The 19,346-nt window shown below is 38.5% G+C and overlaps 1 protein-coding gene across 11 annotated transcripts in view; it reads left to right on the top strand.

Moving 5' to 3' along the window:
• The window catches only part of EYA1 (EYA transcriptional coactivator and phosphatase 1), an 83,725-nt gene that overhangs the window by 21,918 nt on the left and 42,461 nt on the right, over positions 1–19,346 (top strand). For 8 of the 11 annotated variants that reach the window (XM_081874291.1, XM_081874284.1, XM_081874282.1 and 5 more), the window contains 6 exons: positions 5,030–5,107; positions 6,780–6,849; positions 7,154–7,296; positions 10,978–11,115; positions 18,107–18,189; positions 18,574–18,760. In XM_081874291.1, coding sequence (XP_081730417.1) covers positions 5,030–5,107; positions 6,780–6,849; positions 7,154–7,296; positions 10,978–11,115; positions 18,107–18,189; positions 18,574–18,760 — 699 coding nt within the window. The remainder of the gene's footprint in view (positions 1–5,029; positions 5,108–6,779; positions 6,850–7,153; positions 7,297–10,977; positions 11,116–18,106; positions 18,190–18,573; positions 18,761–19,346) is intronic. The other 3 variants (XM_081874283.1, XM_081874285.1, XM_081874287.1) reach the window with 1 other exon arrangement.

The raw sequence follows: 19,346 nt of genomic DNA on the forward strand, positions 1-19,346 counted from the left end.
AGAAACCTCCTCATCCCTCCCGAAGTCTTTCCTACCTGCATTTTCCATGGATCAGGGTAGGGAATTTTCAACCTTTGTGACAACTGTGATTAAGCAGTATAGCGAAATAAAAATAAATAAATAATGAGATGCTCAGTATAGTAATTTATCTGAGCATTGGAACTCTAAAGACATCTGCACATCTCAGTCTCATCATGGCCATGCTTTTCCCGCAGTTCTGCAAATTGTATTCCAGTGGAAAATAGAGGGCACACTTGGTTATCAGAAGCTGTAATAGTTCTGCATTTTATGAGTGAATCTAATGGGTGATTAAGATTATAGGAATATAATAGGAGCGTGCTCTGGTCCATGGGGTCACGAAGAGTCGGGCACGACTAAACGACTAAACAACAACAAATGTTACCTAGAAAAGAAACATATGTTAAATGTTATTTACCTATCATTTAAAATTAGGTCAATTTTGCCGTAGTAGTCTTTCAGTAATCAATTTTGGGGTTTATTGTAAAGATCGGCTAAATGGCTAATGCATTTTGAAGTTTGAATTTGTACTTTTCTTCCCAAAGCTTTCACCTATAGTAGTGTGTCAACATCACACAAAATATGAGTGATATACTAACTGCTGTAGGAAGGACGGGATGGAACTCATAGGGCCAAGAGCAGGGGGAAATTCTTCAGAGAAGTATCAGAATATAAATATGGTTTTGGAAGAAGAAACAATTGGCAGTACAGGAAAAATGTATTCAAGGCTGGACCGAATTCCAGCATTGCTTGAGTAGAGTTTCAGCTTACTTGGATAGTGTGGTTTCTAAAATGTGGTAGAAGTGGCTTTAAGCACATTCACTGCATTCTGAGGCATTTGTTTCAGAAAAGAGGGTGTATGTCAAAACTCTTCTGTTCCACACTTAAAATATCTATTTGTTTTTAAGCTTGGAGCTCCTTCGGGAGTGTATTTTACTGCCAGATTTTGGGGATTTTCCAAAACTCTTACACCTGCAATAGGTTACAATGCAGAATTGCTTATCTGCACTTTGGCAATGTTTTAATATAATGTGTGAGTATGGAGCAATCTGAGAAGGTGAAGCCCTTAGAGCATAGCTGCTGTGTATGCCCTGCTGAGTGCTATTTTCTTCCTGATGGTCTTGGTGGTCTTTTGCGCATCAGGCCTTATGAAAAAATTAGGACGAACTGACCGTATGAAAACCCAGTTTCATCTTTGCAGACTCTAGTGTGCAAACTTCTAGTGTCATTCCCAGTAGTCGCGCAGTGTTTCCCAAACGTGGGTCTCCAGCTGTTTTTGGACTACAACTCCTATCATCCCAAACTATCAGGACCAGGGATCAAGGATGATGGGAACTGAAGTCCAAAAACAGCTGGAGATCCAAGCTTGGGAAACACTGAGAATGCATGATTTGAAGTCTCACACCTTTCCCACTCCACCGTGTCAGAAATATCCAGTTAACAGGTGATGTGAGTGGGTTAATGTATCACAGGTGCTTCAGGTCTAAAGGGCTGGGAAAGTTGAAGGTTTAAATTATTATCCTCATTGGCCTGGTTTTCTCAGTTCTCACTAGCATTGCATAACACACTCAGCCAATAGAAACACAAACTTTTACCCACAAGGGAAGCTTTAAATTAGGAAAACCTCTTTGGATATTGGTTGAGGAGAGGTGCTAGTGTGGTATAGTGATAATTAAAAGTGTTTTCAAGTTGGCTTTGGGATTTTTGTACTATTTGTAACCAAATGAAATAAAATAGTCTGTCAGCTATAATACCTGGCTAGGTATGAACTTTGTCATGGTTGCTTTTTGAACTGTTCATCCTTCCAACCTGGTGCAGTTTGGGCTAATAGTACCAACTGCCCCTGTAGGGGTGTGGGACCCATTATTATGGTCTGTCCCCAGAGACTTGTGGACCACAAATGATTCCTGTGAAATTTTCTGGTGAATAGAACTGGCAATCCTGCAGAAGACCTTATTTTGTTATGGAATGACAAGATGCAGAAGGTTGTAGATATGATAGATCTTGAGCATTCTCTCCAACACTGTGGAGCATATTCAGCTCCCTGGTATACTGGGGAGCTGCATGTGACGAAAAAGACCAGGCGATGGCTAGAGTGCAGGTGGTGGAAGTCCCACTGCAAAGATGACCAAACATGTGAGAGCACCCTATTGTGCTTACTGCATGGGGGTGAAAACAACGAAGAAATCCTACATCATTAATTCCACTGGGTTCTCTAAAAGTCAGCAAGCGGAACTAGTGAATATGTGGTTCATAGGCTATTGACACCCATACTGGTGGATGGAGTCCAGGGTACCTCAGAGACCCTTTGTGACCTGCCTGAGGACAATGCCATTTGTCTCCATAGCATGTGAGATGCCAATACTCCATCAAGCCATGTTTAGTGGGAGCAGTTTCAGTGTTTGCAGCCTGATTGAAGCTAACTAGGGAAACATGGTTGGGTGGGTTCAGTGTGTGATGTATGCAGCTTCATGATAGGGTGGTGCTAGCCACTGTGGAGATGATTGTGTGGCCATTCATGGGGGGACCACCCAGTGGTATTTTACAACTACTACCCAGTTGTTAATACCTTGTTTGGACAAGAAACTTGAGAGGGTTGACCCATTACAATCTGTCTTCAGACCCAGGTTCAGAACTGGGCATTCCTTGGTCACCCTACTGGATGACCTCTCTCAGGAGAGGGACAGGAGGAGTGTGATGTTGTTGCTGTTCCTCCTGGACTGTCATGAATCCTGGGAAGATGGAGCCTTGGTGGGTGAGTGACTCCCAGGTCAGAGAAGTTGATGCGTTGCCTGTCCTAGATGAGGTTGTGCTCTCACTGAAGAAGCAGGCGCCTATATAGTTTCAGGGTGTTCCTGGATCCAGCTCTGTTACTGGGGGTGCAGGTGTCCTCAATGGCTAGGAATGCCTTTTACCAACTTTAATTGGTAAGACAGCTATGGACATTCTTGGATCAAGATTGGCTTGACCACGGTTGTGCATGTATTGGGAATCTTACAGTTTGATTACTGCAATGATCTCTGCTGGTGCAACCCTTGAGGTTAGTCTGGAAGCTGCATGCAGGATTTGCACTGGCAGCCAATCTACTACTTGGCCAACTTCAAGGTGTTGATTGCTAACATAAGGCTCAATACAGCTCAGGACCAGGTTACTTGAGAAACTTCCTTATTGCTTATGAACCCTGTATGTCGCTGCAGTCTGTGGGAGATTTCCTCCTGCAAGTTCCAAAGATCTGAGAAGCCTGTTCCACGGTAACTGAAAGCAAGGCTTTCAGTGTCACTGCCCCTGATCTGTGGAATAGCATTCCTTACAAAATATGACAGGCACCACCCACTATCTGCACTTTCCAAAACAATTGAAGACATGTTTGTTCCCATAGGCTTTCACAGCTGGATAAATTTTACTACAAGTGTCTGTTTCGTTGTATTTTAGTCTTGTTTTAAATGCTTTTGCAGTTTTTGTGTTTTTAATTAGCATCTCAAGTGTAAATGGTTTTATAATGTCTAGAAGATTATTAATAAATCAGTATTAATAATGATCATTCTAATTTATCAAGTGCCTGTAAATTTCTGATTCCATAAATAAATTCATGTTTTACTTTATTATAAGGGCTTTAGTTTACTCATGAGCCGTACTAACCCACACTCAGCTTATGCTAGTCAAATTCTGGGAATCTTCTCTAGTTACAGGGCATAGCTCATGCCCCACCCCACACCCTTCCCAGATTTGCTCCAGAGAGTTGGGGGAATCCCTGCAACAGCTAATTAAACCCAATCTTCCACTCCTGTTGCAAGACCAACTACGCACCTGCCACTATCCTAGTTAAGAAACAAGGTAGACTACAGTTGCAAGGGGCACTGTGGTAGTTCACATGTTTTGCATGTAAAATGATACAGATTTAATACCTGTGATCTCCAGGTAGGACTGGGGAAAACTCCTGTCTGAAACTAGGAGAGCTCCTGATAATGTGTACAATAGTCTTGCTCAGTGCAAGGCAGCTTCCTTTGAAATGTACAAAACTTGGAATATTAAAGATACCTGTAAATGTATAGTTTAGCAGAATGTAAAATAACTAAGAGTACTGCATTGTCTGTGTGTTTGTTACTGTATCATGAAATGTCCTGAAAGTTATAAAGATTAGGTGTAAAAAGTTAGAATAAAGTACAGGCGGCGGCCATTTTGCACTACCTACAATTACCTGAAATTCAGAAGACATCTTAAGGCAGCCCTGGTTCAGGGAAGTTTTTAATATGTAACGCTGTACTGTTTTTAACACTTGACTGGGAGCCGCCCAGAGTGGCTCGGGAAACTCAGCCAGATGGGCGGGGTATAAATAATAAATTATTATTATTATTATTATTATTATTATTATTATTATTATTATTATTATTATTATTGCAGGTGCTTTTGGTACCAGAAGAGGACAGAATGGGGGGCAGGGCAGAATGGGGGTGAATTGGGGTTATGCATGCTCCGCCTACACCAGGAACAGAACCCCTGTGCAAAATGGTTGCCGCCTGTACACTAAATTATATAATTGGTTTTGTAACAGCAGAATTCTGTTCCCGTCTACCCAAGTTCAAGTGGACTTGCTCCCAAGTAAATGCTGTAGGATTGCAGCCTAATATTGTACTCATCTGACAGTAACTTTTTGGCAGTTATGTAGATCACCTCAGAGACTTGCTAGAAAGGCAATCAACAATTCTGTTGTAATGGTTTTACTCATTTCAGACAGATGTACATATTTTTGTGTATAATATGTTTATAGAAAATAAATGTACAAAATAAGCTTTGTGTTTCTTAGAATTAGTGCTGCATTAGTATATATGAACATAAGCAATTAGTGTACGAGTGTGTTGCACGTATGCATGAGTGTTTGTGCACAAGTATGAAATTCTGTGCATGTCTACTCAGAAGTAAGCCCCACTGAGTTCAGTTTTACTGACTGTCAGGGAAATTTGTCTGGATTGCAGTCATAGTGAACATAAAAGACACTTTATTTATATTTTAGTTAAAACAGAGCCAATGAGCAGCAGTGAGATTGCTACTACAACAGCAGACGGGTCTTTAGACAGTTTTTCAGGATCAGGTAAGGAAGCATTTGCCATGTGTAAATATGATACCCATATATGTTTCAGATATTTAATTAGGAAACTGTTTCTGAGTAAAGATAACCATACATTCTGTGGATTTTCATGTGTGTATTCCCCTTATTGGCAGCGGTTGCCACTTATTAGCTGCCAAGTCTATTTTGAAATTAATAGTGAAATTCTATACACGTCTACTCAGAAGTAAGTTCTGCTGAGTCCAATGGGGCTCCAGTTCCAGGTGAGTCTAGCAGCCTCAGTTTAGTCTAGCAATATTTTCTTCTTAGCTGAAATACAGAGCTGTTACTGGTGACATTTACTGGGCACCCTTTAGTCTCAGTGTAGTCCAAGCCCACATTTTATTTGGCATGTGTAAAGCAGATAGCTTTGCCTCAAAGAATCTAGGTTTGTGTGAAGACAAAAGTTTATCAGCTGTGGTGAGAACCTATTTTTTAAGTGCCAAACTGTCCCGGTTATTGCAGCAGGAGGTAACAGCCAATCTGCACTGTTCATAGCTTGCTACTGCTGCAAACTTAAAGATCCTCCCACCGCCCCTAATCTTGACAAAGAAAAAGAAATGTACATTTGAACAGCGAAGGTGCTTCAGCAGTTTTACTGCTGAAAAAAATGGGTTGTATTCCGTGTTAGTCCTACTCAGAGTAGATCTATTAAATTAATGGACACGAGTAAATTAGGCCCTTAATTTTAGTGAGTCTGTTCTGAGGAGCACTTAGCTGGATGCTGCCCACTATGTCTGCCTGCAATACTTTTTAAAGGCCAACCAAAATCTCACAAAATATTATGCAAGGTTTCAAGTTTGATATGTCAGTTTTACAATCTCAGTATTGGTACACTGTAATTTTTTTTTAAGATTCTAGCTGATAAAATCCAACAAGGAATGCTTCCTTTTTGGTTCCATAGCAGTGTGAATGTCTTCAGCCATCACTGTTCTTGAAAACATGCTTTGCGATGAAAAGGTTTTGAGTCCAATCGGTGGCATATCTAGATTGAATGGGGAAGTCTCTTGTCTGTAAAGCTACAGCTAGTCAGTGGATGGACTAGTAAGTTGGATGGACTAGTGGTCTGACTCTGTGTAAAGCAGCTTCCTAAGTCACACACAGTCATTGGAAGGAATAAATAAAAAGCTGAAGAGGAATTGCTCTCTTATTGGCATTTGTTTCATTCCTCACTACAATGTGCTAAATAGCTGTTTTCAGTAGTGGCTATAGTTCTTGGGAAGGAAAAAATGGAAGTATGATTGTGGGTTTGAAGAATATCTGACTCACTAAAATGTCACCCTTGTATAAAAATGCTGACATTTTACAGCATTTAAATTTAAGAACCATGCATGGAGTAATTCATTTAATTCAAGTGCAAAATTGTGAGAAAAGTGGAGAGTTAATTAAATGGCTAGAAATATGACAGGGCGTGTTAAAAAGGCCTTAAAGTGTGACATATTTTTAAAACGGTCCCTTAAGAGCAATTGCAAAAGCCTAATTTGCAATAAAGATGTTGAGAATTGTTGTGCTAGCCTGGATCTAGTAAAGTATTACTTGGCGCTGTTTTAATTTTATTAAACTTCATTAAATTTCTAAAGTTCCTTTAACAGAAATAATATTTAGGTTAGATGTGTGTGTTTACACTTCCATGTGCTTTCTTTTCTCCTTCGTACAGCAATTGGAAGCAGTGGCTTCAGCCCAAGACAAACTCACCAGTTTTCCCCACCACAGATATACCCGTCCAAGTAAGATGTCTTTTACGTTTAAGAAAAAGAAAAAGAAAAAGAAAAAAGTGGAGTTAAACCTCATTTATAATTATAATTGAATCCATCTGCTAAATCATAATTGAAATCAGTTTACCCTTGAGAGAGGTTGTACTTTAGAATAACTACAAATGTATCTTTAGACGTAGAAAATTGTTTAATTAATTAATTTGTTTTGCACAGTGGCCAAGGAATTTACATTCTGTCATGCAGCTTAACCAAAACGTTTGCATGTTTCTATCTAATACAAAGGCTTTCCTGTTTTCTGTCATTTTGCAACGAACAGCAGACCATACCCGCATATTCTTCCTACTCCTTCACAAACGATGGCAGCATATGGGCAGACGCAGTTTACCACAGGGATGCAACAAGCCACAGGTTATTCAACGTACCCACAGCCTGGTCAGCCCTATGGAATCCCATCATATGGTGAGTAAAGTTTTTGGGGAGATGGTGACAAACAGTTGTGTATTGGGCTGTGAAATCGCTTTGCTGATGAGTGCAGCGTTACTTAGTGACAGAATACCGTATTTTAGTAGCTTAAGCATAAGTATGTTGCAAAACCACTGAGGCCTGAAAAGAAGTAGAGCATTGTTCCTCAGTATTTAGCAGCATCTTAACTTTCACATCCCCACTTTCTTGCTATGGGCTATTTCCAACTGATGTCCTTGCAGAAACACAAGAGTTTTTGATCCAGAGGGAAGTATCTGCTAGTAGAAGAGGGGAGGTTATTTTTTTAAAAATCCTTGTCCCATGGGCAGTCCCCAGTGTCCCACAAAAATCTGTTCTGGAGGATATGCAAACCCAGTAGAACGGGAGCATCCTGAAAATTTCCCCCTCCCCCTCTGTTGTCAGATGCCTCCAATGGAGCAGCAGAGCAAGGAGGGTTATTTGGTTCCTAGTCTGTGGGTATATGTTGCTATATTAGGTACTTGAATGTCCTGTGACAAGAACCAAGCTATATCTATGGTTTGTGTAAAAAACAGAAAGATCAGTGCACATTTTCTTTATGGAGCATTAAGAATGTTAAAGACGCTCCCAGCATGCATGGTGCATGTAGATGCCCTTGCTGCATTTGACTTATTAAAGTATTTCTTATGAAATATAGAAAGAATAATTCAACCAAACTTAAGTCACATTAACATCAGGTGCCCTTTTAAAAGTGTTGTGGGATGTGGGGTGGTATTGGTTTGTTTTTGTTCCGGTTTTATTATATATTTTGTGTTTTTTATCTTGTATTTTTGTGTTGTGAACCGCCCTGGGATCCACAGATGAAGGGCGGTATACTACTACTACTACGACTACGACTACTACTACTAGATTTCCAAGGCAGCTATTAAACATACCCAATAAAAGCAACCCACAATTTTATTTAAAACAACAGTTAATAAACCAAGAAGTACTCAACAATTGAAATAGGAGCCAAAGAACTACATAATAATATATCCAAAAGTACTGCCTCATATAAAAAGGCTTTACACTTTCTTTCCCTAGATGTTGACTGAGAAGGGCACTGGCTCATCTCAACTGGAAGCACGTTGCCCTAAAAGTTTTGGTGATCCCCACAGTTGAGCTCACCTTTGAGGACTTCTGAACTATACTATCTCCCTATATAATGGAAAATAAGTCCACTGGGGTATATTCTCTAATAAAGTGTGACCAGGATTTCCATCTTAACCAACAAATTAAATTGACTGAAACTCTGGAAATAATGGGTTATGTTTTCTTTAACTGCCATTTACAAATCCGTTTCTTTTGTATTTGCTTAAATCTAGCAAATATAATCTTGTGACCTGTTTTAAACTTCATCTTAGTAGAGTGACTATCAGGATTATACTTTCAAGTTTATTTTTAAATTAAAGTAAAAATTAAAACTTTGGCCACTTGTGGTTTATTCCTGTGGTGTTAGAACTGATTTTTTAAAAATACATTTTTTAAAAAAATAATTGAAATTTATTCTTAAACTGTTAGAATAGGAAAATTGATCACAATGCAGTTTGGTTATTTGTTGCTACTTTCTTATGTTAATACAGTTTACATTCTTGTTTTAGGGTTTATATCCTTTTTTGTAATATTGCCAGTTGGTCTGTTTTTGTGTTTCTTTCCCCCCTTTTTCTGAACAACAAAATTTTAAAAACTCCTTTTGATATATTTATATATACTTGATAACGATTCAATATGGTGTGATACATCACAAAGATAGCTGTAATAACAAATCAGAACTGAATTTTTGATTGAACACTGATTAATTTACTCTGTAGTAACTAAACATTTTATGGAACACTCTGGCAAAGGCTTTTTATTATATTGTACAATGAGAGAATGGAGAAATAATGTTTGTAACAGAGTGAGCTTGGCTGGTGGAGATGATTGCCACCGACAGCTGGTTGCTAAGACTTTCTTGGCTCTAATGCTGCAGAAAAACTGTTAAAAAGACTTTAAAATGCAGATTTTCCCCATTGCAGGATGGTTTTCGGTTACTGCTTCTTTATCAGACATGCTCTTGGAAGTTTATTATTTATTTGAATTAGGTTAAATACACATATTAACATACATATATTCATGCATCAGCATAATTCTCATCACTACCATCATACCATTCATGAGTTTTCCCTCTTAATGCAGAGAAGAGGTTTAAAAGAGTTAGGATTGCTTTTTCACAATATAGCTGCCACGTGGGGAATGAAATTTTACTCCCCAGCTGCTTACAATGTTATCATGACACTTGCTTCTCCTTTTCAATGCACCCTTGAGAGTGGATGATTTGCAGTGGAAAAATAATTGAGGGTTTTTATAAATGAGAAGCAGCTTACACACCAATACATGGTCTACATGCAGCTTTGTCATATCTAAAATTGCAAGTGCATAATCCACATGGTGATTTTATTTTGTATGCCAAATCACCAGATTAGCTCCAACAGATTTGTTGGTGTTCCTGACACCACCTGCATGCATCTTGCCTCACTTCAGAAACCCAGGGCTGAGCTTCGGTTGCATTGCCGAATGTCACTGATTCTCTGCAGCAGTTAAAGCTTACCTGTACAACTGGGCTGCAGGCAATACCCTTTTCCAACACAACATAAAATAATGGCCTATTATGGTGTGGATGCAAACCAGACAGTGAGGTGCCAATGCATATGGCAGGCTGCAAAATGTTATTTTTGTCTCTATCTGTTTATCAGGCTAAATACATTCTAATTTTCTGGATTGCATTTATTTAATGAAAACATTTGCAGGGTTGTAGATGTTTGAATTTTGATGAAATTCAATAAGAAAAGAAATAAAAAAGACTATATAATGTTACTCCAGTCTGAAGAGACATGTCAAAGGTGTGGGATCTGTATTGTTTACATGGCAAAAAGGCTATATTCCTTTTGCAGTTAATAATGGATATGTGCCTATAGGCCCAAGCAATAATTCAAAAAGAGATAATTTTCAAACCCCTGTTTGAAAATGTCTAGGAAAAATCTTAAAACTATTGAGTTGTAAAAGGTGCTTACTGTATGTGTTGGCCCCTGGTAACTAAACCAACTAAAGCGTTGGGACCCAGGTGTTGGAAATTCTGTATATGCAGTTGCCCAGTTACCTTGAATTCATGTACAGGATTGCACTGTAAAACTTGTCAACTTTGGTACTAAGAAAGTTTTAACTCACATCCTGGACTTCATAAATATGAAATTCCCTATTGATATTCAGACCCTCTTTAATTATTAAGCTCTTGCATGTGAAAAGTTATAGAAGAAAGAAGTACTTATATTAATAAAACGAGTTGTCTAATGTCTTTCTGAATGAGCAGAAAACAAAAAATGTATAATAGTATCAAATGTGCTTTAAACATCTATAATTTCACAATTTTAAGCTAAAACTGTCACTGTTCCTTCATACTGATAATGTAACGATTGCTAAATAGGTGAATCTACAGTATGCTCATGCAAGATTTAAATTAAACAAGAATTTAAATTAGAAAGGTTGCATCAGTTCAGATAGTGCAGCTTAATTAGATTATGGGTTGGTGTCCTTTTGCATACTTACATGAATACTTGTGTGATTTTATTTAATGCCCTCTGTTAAAATATGAACAACTAGCTTTGCTATCACTAACTGATTTAGGTGCATTGTGGGCAGGCATCAAGACAGAAGGCGGATTATCTCAAACACAGTCACCTGGACAGACAGGCTTTCTGAGCTATGGTGCAAGTTTTAGCACTCCCCAGCCAGGACAGGCTCCATACAGTTACCAGATGCAAGGTCTGTATAAAGTAATTAGAATTTGTTTGCTTTTCACATGTTGTTTTGGTTTTGTGGGGTTTTTCTAAATAATAATTGAAAATGCAGATAGCCAAATGAAGATGATAGCAGTGTATATTATGTGCAAAACTAGATAGATTTTAAATGCAATTTTTGCATTGTTGATGATAAATTAGCATTTTTAATTCAAACCTAAGTTTTAAAGGGCTCATCAACATAAACATTTTAAACATGGCTATTTTATTATGTGATTCCAACATTACAATGACCTTTATTGTAAAATTCCATTTCTTGCAGCATAGTTCTCTACTGTGATAGAAAACAGAGCAGTGTGAAAAATTGTGTCAAGAATACAAATATAAACTGACATAATTTCATCCCTTAGGTGTGTTTTCTTTGTCTGTAAATTTAAGATGACATTCCCTACAAGTTAACTTGTCAGAATTATTTAGGTAATGTTGGCAGTATAATTTGGAAGTTCTATAAGTATTAGATGCTATCAGTTGTGGTTTGTTCCCCAAAGTAATTTGAATGTTTACTTGATATTATACATAATGCCTAATATATTGTATATTTCTTTGTGTTGGTACTTATGGAATCCAGTTCTCCTTAGGAATAGAGAAAAGGATTCAAAACTAACCAGAAACATGATCTCTAATTTTAGACTGGGTCAGTGGGAGCTATGCATGTTGAATCCCTTGGAAACCTTAGAACAGATGTTAGGAAGCAGAGAAGCCTTAATGTCTTAACTGTATCAGACTTCATTGATGCAGAATAGCTTTTAGGATGTACTGATCTAGTCCTTAGCCAGTAAGCAAAGGAAACATTTACCTTTAGAACTGACAGCAAACTTAGAATGGCAGAGGTGATGATCTGACATAAGGTCTGGATTAAGACACATTACCACCAAGTTTTCAACAGAAAGAATAAGATTTCTTTCAACTGATTATTATTATTATTTTTAAATTGGAATTATGTCTGTCATATCTTCGTTTGTAGGATCTGGCAGCTGCTTCAGCCTCATTTTTAAATATTGCTTAATTTCGTCTTCTTCTTCTTTTGGAATAGTGGCCTTATCATATAACAATTCAAATATGGTTAGCAGCAACATTGCTGAGAGCAAAAGCAGCAGAGTCAGGGCTGTGATTCTTGCATCCTACATTTTTCGTATTCTAAGTGCACAAGCACTTTTGCATCCTGCTGAGTTTTCACAAATCACCAAAGAGCGATTTTCACAGAGGTTCAAAGGGTTCAAAGATGTGCCTTATCTTCTCCTAATTAGTATAAGTTGAGGACTATAGGGAAGTTGCATATGTTGGTAGCTATAGTAAAATAGTTTGAAAATGGCATTTTCTTCTTTCTTATCTGTACAATCCGTACAATCTGAAATGTTACAGTGGGTTTCACTTCTGTATAGGATTGATAATTCTAAACTGAGGTTGTGATGGTGAAAACTTAAATAGCTTTCTTTATTGTGGGTAAGTTAATGCAAAACACTTTTGCTCTGGCTTTGCCCATCCTTGGCTTTAGCTCCGCCTGCTGCTGGCATGCAGCCTTGGTCTTAAGTATGGAAAGCTAGCTCTGGATCCTGTAATGTATATTCTGTTTTTAATTTGTTTTTTAATGTTACAATTTTGTTGTCCTAAAAAAATTAATGGGTGTCAAACCCTCAGTAAGTTAGGGACTTCCCCTGCATATGGCTCCAATGGGTTGAGCAGAAAAGACCAAAAGTGAGTCCAAAAGTTATGAAGGTGGTTTCTGCATGTGCCGTAGAAGGAAGTGAGGGGCAGATGGGGCTCACCAACCTGGGAACGTAGCCCATCTAGGAGAAGGAGAACTCTGTACCAAAACCTCCACTGCCTTGCGGGATACCTTCGGGAGAAGAAAAGGCCAAGGAGTAAACCCTAACAGGAGTCCCTGAGACAGTTGGATGGCGCCTTGTACACCTCTTTCTGGCAGCTCCTGCAGCCATGCTTGTGCCAAATGTATTGCTCTGCTTTCCTTTGGACCTCATCAGCAAGGCCAAGAGAGAGGTTTTGTCAGGATATCCATACACACTGCTCAGGTTTGCATCCTGGGGAGGTCACTTTGGTGCTTATAACACAGCAGTTTGACTTCACCCCCAGAGGTGCCCTCCATTTTATCTCAAGACAGACGGATGCCAACAAAAACACTGAAAGAACTTCCCATTTATTCTTACTGTCTGCTTCCTGTTTTTAACCAGTTGCTGTTTTTAACAAACAACAAGATTTCTGTTCTTATCCCATGACTGCTAAGCTTACTCAGGAGTCTTTGGTGGGGTATTTTGTCAAAAGTGTTCTGAAATTCTTACATACACAGTGTTGTGGTCCTAGCATTACTCATGAGCCAATTGTTTCAGCACAATTACCTGTTTATAAAATGTAGTTTTAATTTGTAAAGGTGCAAAATGATTTTTGTATAATTTTATAGTTCATTGGGTTAGATGGTGGCACTCACTCTTTTTTGATGATCTGCATATCATCTGATACAATAGCACTGTGCTTTTGTGGCATGACATACCTTATTAAAATGTGGCAAACTTTAAAGAATGTTTTAAGTACTCCTAAGCTGATGTCCTTGGGTGGTCTACATAGCAGTTTTCAGAAACCTGTTTCACATTTGTTATGGTCTGTGAGACCCTACTTGCTCTCCATAGGAGTCAGTAATGGCATAAGATGAAAGAGATGTTTGTTGTAATATGCTGGCCTAGGTGCAATAACAGTTTTCATTGGCTCTTGTGAACTTTCTGCCAATATGCAAGAAAGGCAAGTTTACAATCCTAAGCATGTTTACTCAGCCATAAGTCCCAATAAGTTCAGTTGGGCTTACCCCCAAGTAAGTAGACACAGGATTGCCGCTTAAGTGTTATTTTAGATGTTAGATATTTTTCTTGCATTTCTGTGAAATTTATACATTAATTGATTCTATATAGGAGTACTTCTATGTACATATCCAATTAATCACAAACAATAAAATGTTTATTCTTAAGAAATGTTGCATAAGGTGGTTACTTGGTCAGCATGATCCCACTCATGTTTACTTTGGAGTAGGGATATGGATATCTATTAGACCTCTTCATAGTTCCAGAGGAAACAGTAGCCAACAAGAATCTTTGATGAGCAACATTCGACAATTATTTTAATCACTGTCCCGAAATAATGTCCTAAATGCTTAGGCACTGATATTTATTTTTATTTTCCGTATTAATATAAAGGTGAATGCTTTTACTAAAAGCAAGTATTTGAAAAATTGGGAGTTGAAACCCCTTATTCCTGCTACTGAAATATCTCTTTGTTCTACTAAAATGTTAATGTGTGTCTGTTTTTTCATATACAACTAGTCCTGATTTCTCCAAAGGCAGTGGGTTGGATCCTGAGAACTGCAAGCAGAAGAAAGCTCACAGAAGGGGATTTTCCCCACTGCAGTCTTCTGCACTCCCCGCTCAAAAGCAATCTGTCCTGAGGGTTGCAGGATCATTCAGAACAGGGTGAGATTGAACATGAGAGGACTGCTTTGGAAGGGGTGAATTGACACCTTCTGTGAGCCCACTATTCATTAATTCTCTCTTTCTGTTAATTTTCATTTGCTCATCCTGTTCTGTTCTGGAGGGTCCCCAACCACAAGGACCAGCTTTTTCGGGCAGGGTGGAGGGGGTCACTGGGAGGAAGTTTGTAAAGTCCCCTTCTGCAAGTTTGTTTCTGCTTATGGTTGTCAGGATCCAACCTGATGTCTTGAGGTATCCATAGTAAGTGTTTGTATAACTGGATGGCTCATGAGCATGAGTATAAATAACTTTTTATTGTTTTCTCTAAGGCATTTAGAGAGAACACTAGTTAATGTAGACTATTTTATCTAAAGGATTACCATGTAAGTTATTTATGCGGTAAATCTCATACTTCATCTAAGGCAGCTCCAGAAATATGGATCCCATTATATGGCGTTTACAAAATTAAAGAAGGAACATTTCTAATATACTGTGTAGTTTAGATTTCCTTTTTAGACTTTTAAAAGTGAGGGTCACTTTTTACAAAATCCTTTTAATTACAATCCTATGGAAGAGTCAAAAGGCAGTTACAGATAGGTAGCCGTGTTGGTCTGCCATAGTCAAAACAAAATAAAAAAATTCCTTCCAGTAGCACCTTAAAGACCAACTAAGTTAGTTCTTGGTATGAGCTTTCGTGTGCATGCACGAAAGGTATCTGAAGAAGTGTGCATGCACACAAAAGCTCATACCAAGAACTAACTTGGTTGGTCTTTAAGGTGCTACTCAAAAGGCAGTGCTATTTTTCTAGAAAAAGAGGTGCCAAAACTCACCATAAATGCCTCCCCTGTTCTATTATAATGGCAATGGTGCCCACCTGAGAGGTGCCAGCTACAAAAAAGTCCTACCAAAAGATATCTCTGTCCTAGGAAGTGGCTGGAATCTGAAGGATCCCTCTACCACTCTCCAGCTTGTGTGTGTGTCTTAGATACAGTTGCAAGCATATCCTAACGTCATTCTCTCAGATATCTTTGGACCATTGTTCCTCTCATTGGTTCTCCTTTTGGTACCTTAGTTCTTAGCTATTCTGTAATCATGATAAATGAAATTATATGCTGGGGGGAGGTGTTTGTTCGCCCCAGAACATTGGTATCACTTTAACTTACTGCGTTCCATCATACCTCTCCTCCCTTTCGACTGTTGCCCATAGACTGGCCTTCACCAAAGCGAGGTTCAACGTTTTTCCCTCCAACGTCCTGAGACATAGATTCTCAAAGGGCCAAGCCCCCACCACGTGCGAATGTGATAAGGAGACGCCGGAGTCGCTCCAGCACATCATGTTTACTTGCCCCCTGTTCAATGTGCCACGGGCAAATTTGTTGGGATCAATCATACAGAAACTAGAGGGTACCCCACCAAAATTCCACCTTGCCCAAATCTTGCAGGATAAGGATACTCATACGACCCTGAATGTGGCAAGGTTCCTGGTCGCTGTCCTTACCCAAAAGCGACGCCAAGGAGCACTACAAGCTAACTAAGGCGTAGTATGCCATTCTATTTTATAGTATTTTATTGTTATTGTGGTGTTTTAGCGGCTGTTTTTTTTTTTTTTTTTCCCCCACGTGCACAAGCTGTTATTTATGTGTTGTTTTTATCTGTATGGGCCTATGGCCGTAATAAATATTGTTTGTTTGGGATAAATGAAAAAGGCAGATTATGAGGGTGCTTTGCTACTTCAGTGCCTCCTGGAAATTGCAGCTTTTTGTATTCCCCATTCCCTCTCCCCCCCTCCATACACTTTCACTATTAAGTGTCCATATGTTCACATTTGCTTTTGGGCCTAAAAGGAGGTTGCTGCCCTTTTAGAAATTCAGCTTTGTAGATAAAGGCATTAAAGCAAGAGTGCCCATCTGTCCATTTTGGACAGCTAAGGTTGAGAGAGTATTGCAGTGTCCAGGCACATTTAGGCTATGGCCTTTCTACTTGAAATGTCATATAATAATTCTCGTAGTGTCAGGGGCAACCATAACTTCTCAAGGAAAGAGAAAACTGCTGCCCAAGGCTGTATAAAGAACACTTAATGAACTATAATTATCTGTGCCATTATTGAGAAGCCCATAAGGTTCATAGATTGTGGTGAAAACTTCTTTTGTGTTTCTATAGCATGGAAGAAAACATTATAGCAATAATAAAAAGTTTCATTTTTAAGGACTACAAAGTATAAGTCTTGTTACCAGCAATAGAAGTTTGGAGTTCCCAGTATCTTCCAGGATATGTGTCATTCCCCCCCCCCCCCAAAAAAAAAACCAACAACAACACAATGTGACATTGAGACATATTTTAATAATATTTATTTATAAACAAATAAATCAGTGGAGTTTCCAAGTAATTTTTTTAGGACCACAATATCTATGTAGTTTTGTACTGATTTGAAACTTACAAGGGTACATAAGCAGAATAACTACATAAGCAGATATTGCTCTGGATTACTATTTAAGACAGTAGGGGGAGATCTCATATTTGAATGCTTATCCAAATAAAAAATTCCTCCACATATTTCCAAGGAGTAGCTGTGTTCGTCTGTTTCAGTAAAATTAGATAATATTAACCTATTTATTACGACATGGACTAGAGTTTACTTAATCAGTGCTTGACGTGTTATCCGGATACACATAGTTTGGGAGGGGGTGTAGTAAACAGGTGGGGGGGGGATGAAATATAGAATGTACAGGAGGTGATAATTATGTCATTAATAAAGGCCAGTCACAAAACATGATCTCAGACACCCTGGAAATTGATAAGCCAGGAAAAATAGATGGTCACCTCCCTTGAACAAAATAACTTCAAATAGAGACCACAATGTGAAATGAATTACACACACACACACACACACACACACACACACGTGTATGTGTATCTGTAACACCTTAGCCTTCTTGTGAAGTAGACTCTAGTCTATGAAAGCTTATGCCATAATAAATGTTAGTTTTCAAGTGCCACCAGACACTCTTGTTGCTTTTTCTCTTCACATAGAAAATCAGCATGTTAGTTTTCACTATTTTCAATAGTGGAGGGAGTCTTTTATATGAGGAACCATTCTTAGCATAGGAACCTTCCACCTGTAGTTTGAAGTGGCACTTCACTGAAAGTGACACATAGTGAAAACTGTGCCATTGATTCTACTGATCAAGCTTTGCTTCATTCTATTATGTTAGGTATAACATAAGAGCAAAGTGATTTTGACTTCTGATTCTACTCTTAATACATTCCATTTGAATAACTTTTTAGCTTTCAATCTAGAACCCTGGAAGTAATGATTTATCATTCATTCATTCACAGTATAGTCTTGCCTATGACACAGTAGATTACTTATTGTACCAGCATATGAAAAATTCTGTTTTGTCACTGTTGATTTGTTGTGTTGTTCTTTTTAGAGACATTGTATTGACTATTCATATAAACTTTCTTCCTTTTTTTGTTCTGTTTCAGGAAGCAGTTTCACTACATCATCTGGAATATATGCTGGAAACAATTCACTTACAAATTCTACGGGATTTAACAGTTCGCAACAGGTAACTATATGAAAATTATTAAATGACAGGGTGCCAAAAGTGTGTTTTGAGAAGGATAATACAACTCATATCTGTAATTCTACGTAAAACCTTGAAGTTCTTTAGAATTTTGAGTATTACCTTAATGTTACTTATAACAGCCCCTCTTTATTGCCTTAAAAAAATATCAGGATGATATTTAGACCCAATTCTGATATAGTTTTTCTAAAATTCAATTTCCTATTTATGCAAAATAAATAATGTTTGTGATTTCCTACTCTGCAAAATTCAAGATGGCAGAGAAATTGAGGCATCTGTTTCCACTTCCACTTTAGAACGCACACCAAAGTAAGCAGCATGTTGATGGGAAAATCTCTAATACAGCTTTTTTCTCAACTCTGGTAGGAGTATCCTTCTTACCCCAGCTTTGGCCAAGGTCAATACGCACAGTATTATAACAGTTCTCCATATCCTTCGCATTATATGACAAGTAGCAACACCAGTCCAACAACCCCTTCTTCCAATGCGACTTACCAGCTTCAAGAACCACCATCTGGCATCACAAGTCAAGCAGTTGCAGATCCTACAGCAGGTAAATGCATAGATTTGATTGTACCTATAGGCCACAATTTGGTACTTGAAATGTATTTTTAGAAGAGTTCTGAATGTATGGTGGCACTTATTAAGAAAAGGCTGGCTCAGCAAGGGGAAAGTGGACAGCAGTGAGTTTTTAAATACAGGTTTTCCCATAGTTACCACCTCAAATAATTTATAAACACCAGCATTAAAAAGTAAAAACACAGATTACAAGATGTGTTATAGTCTTTTCAGATGTTGAGCTCATTACTCAAACTTTAGCTAATATTTGCTATCATGACTATCCCAGTGTTCATGACTGGTAGGTGGGGTAAGCATGGCACACCATAGCTTCTCTGGTGGCACTGCTGCTGGTGGTGGCTCCACTGCAGCAAGAACCCGAAGTGTTGCCCAGGTGGGTCTGAAACTACCATCCATGGTAGCTGGTGGGAAGTCCTGAAATGGGACATTTCAGGGGTATCCACAGCTCTGCAGATCCCCCAAAGAACTTCTGGCTTTAGGGCATCTTAATTGGACCAACCTGCAACAGGCACAGCCAAAAAAAGGATGTTAAAGAACTTCACTACGCTTGCTTAGTCCAG

This window comes from Podarcis erhardii (assembly GCF_964252035.2).
Source record: "Podarcis erhardii genome assembly, chromosome: 8".
Classification (NCBI taxonomy): Eukaryota; Metazoa; Chordata; class Lepidosauria; order Squamata; family Lacertidae; genus Podarcis; species Podarcis erhardii.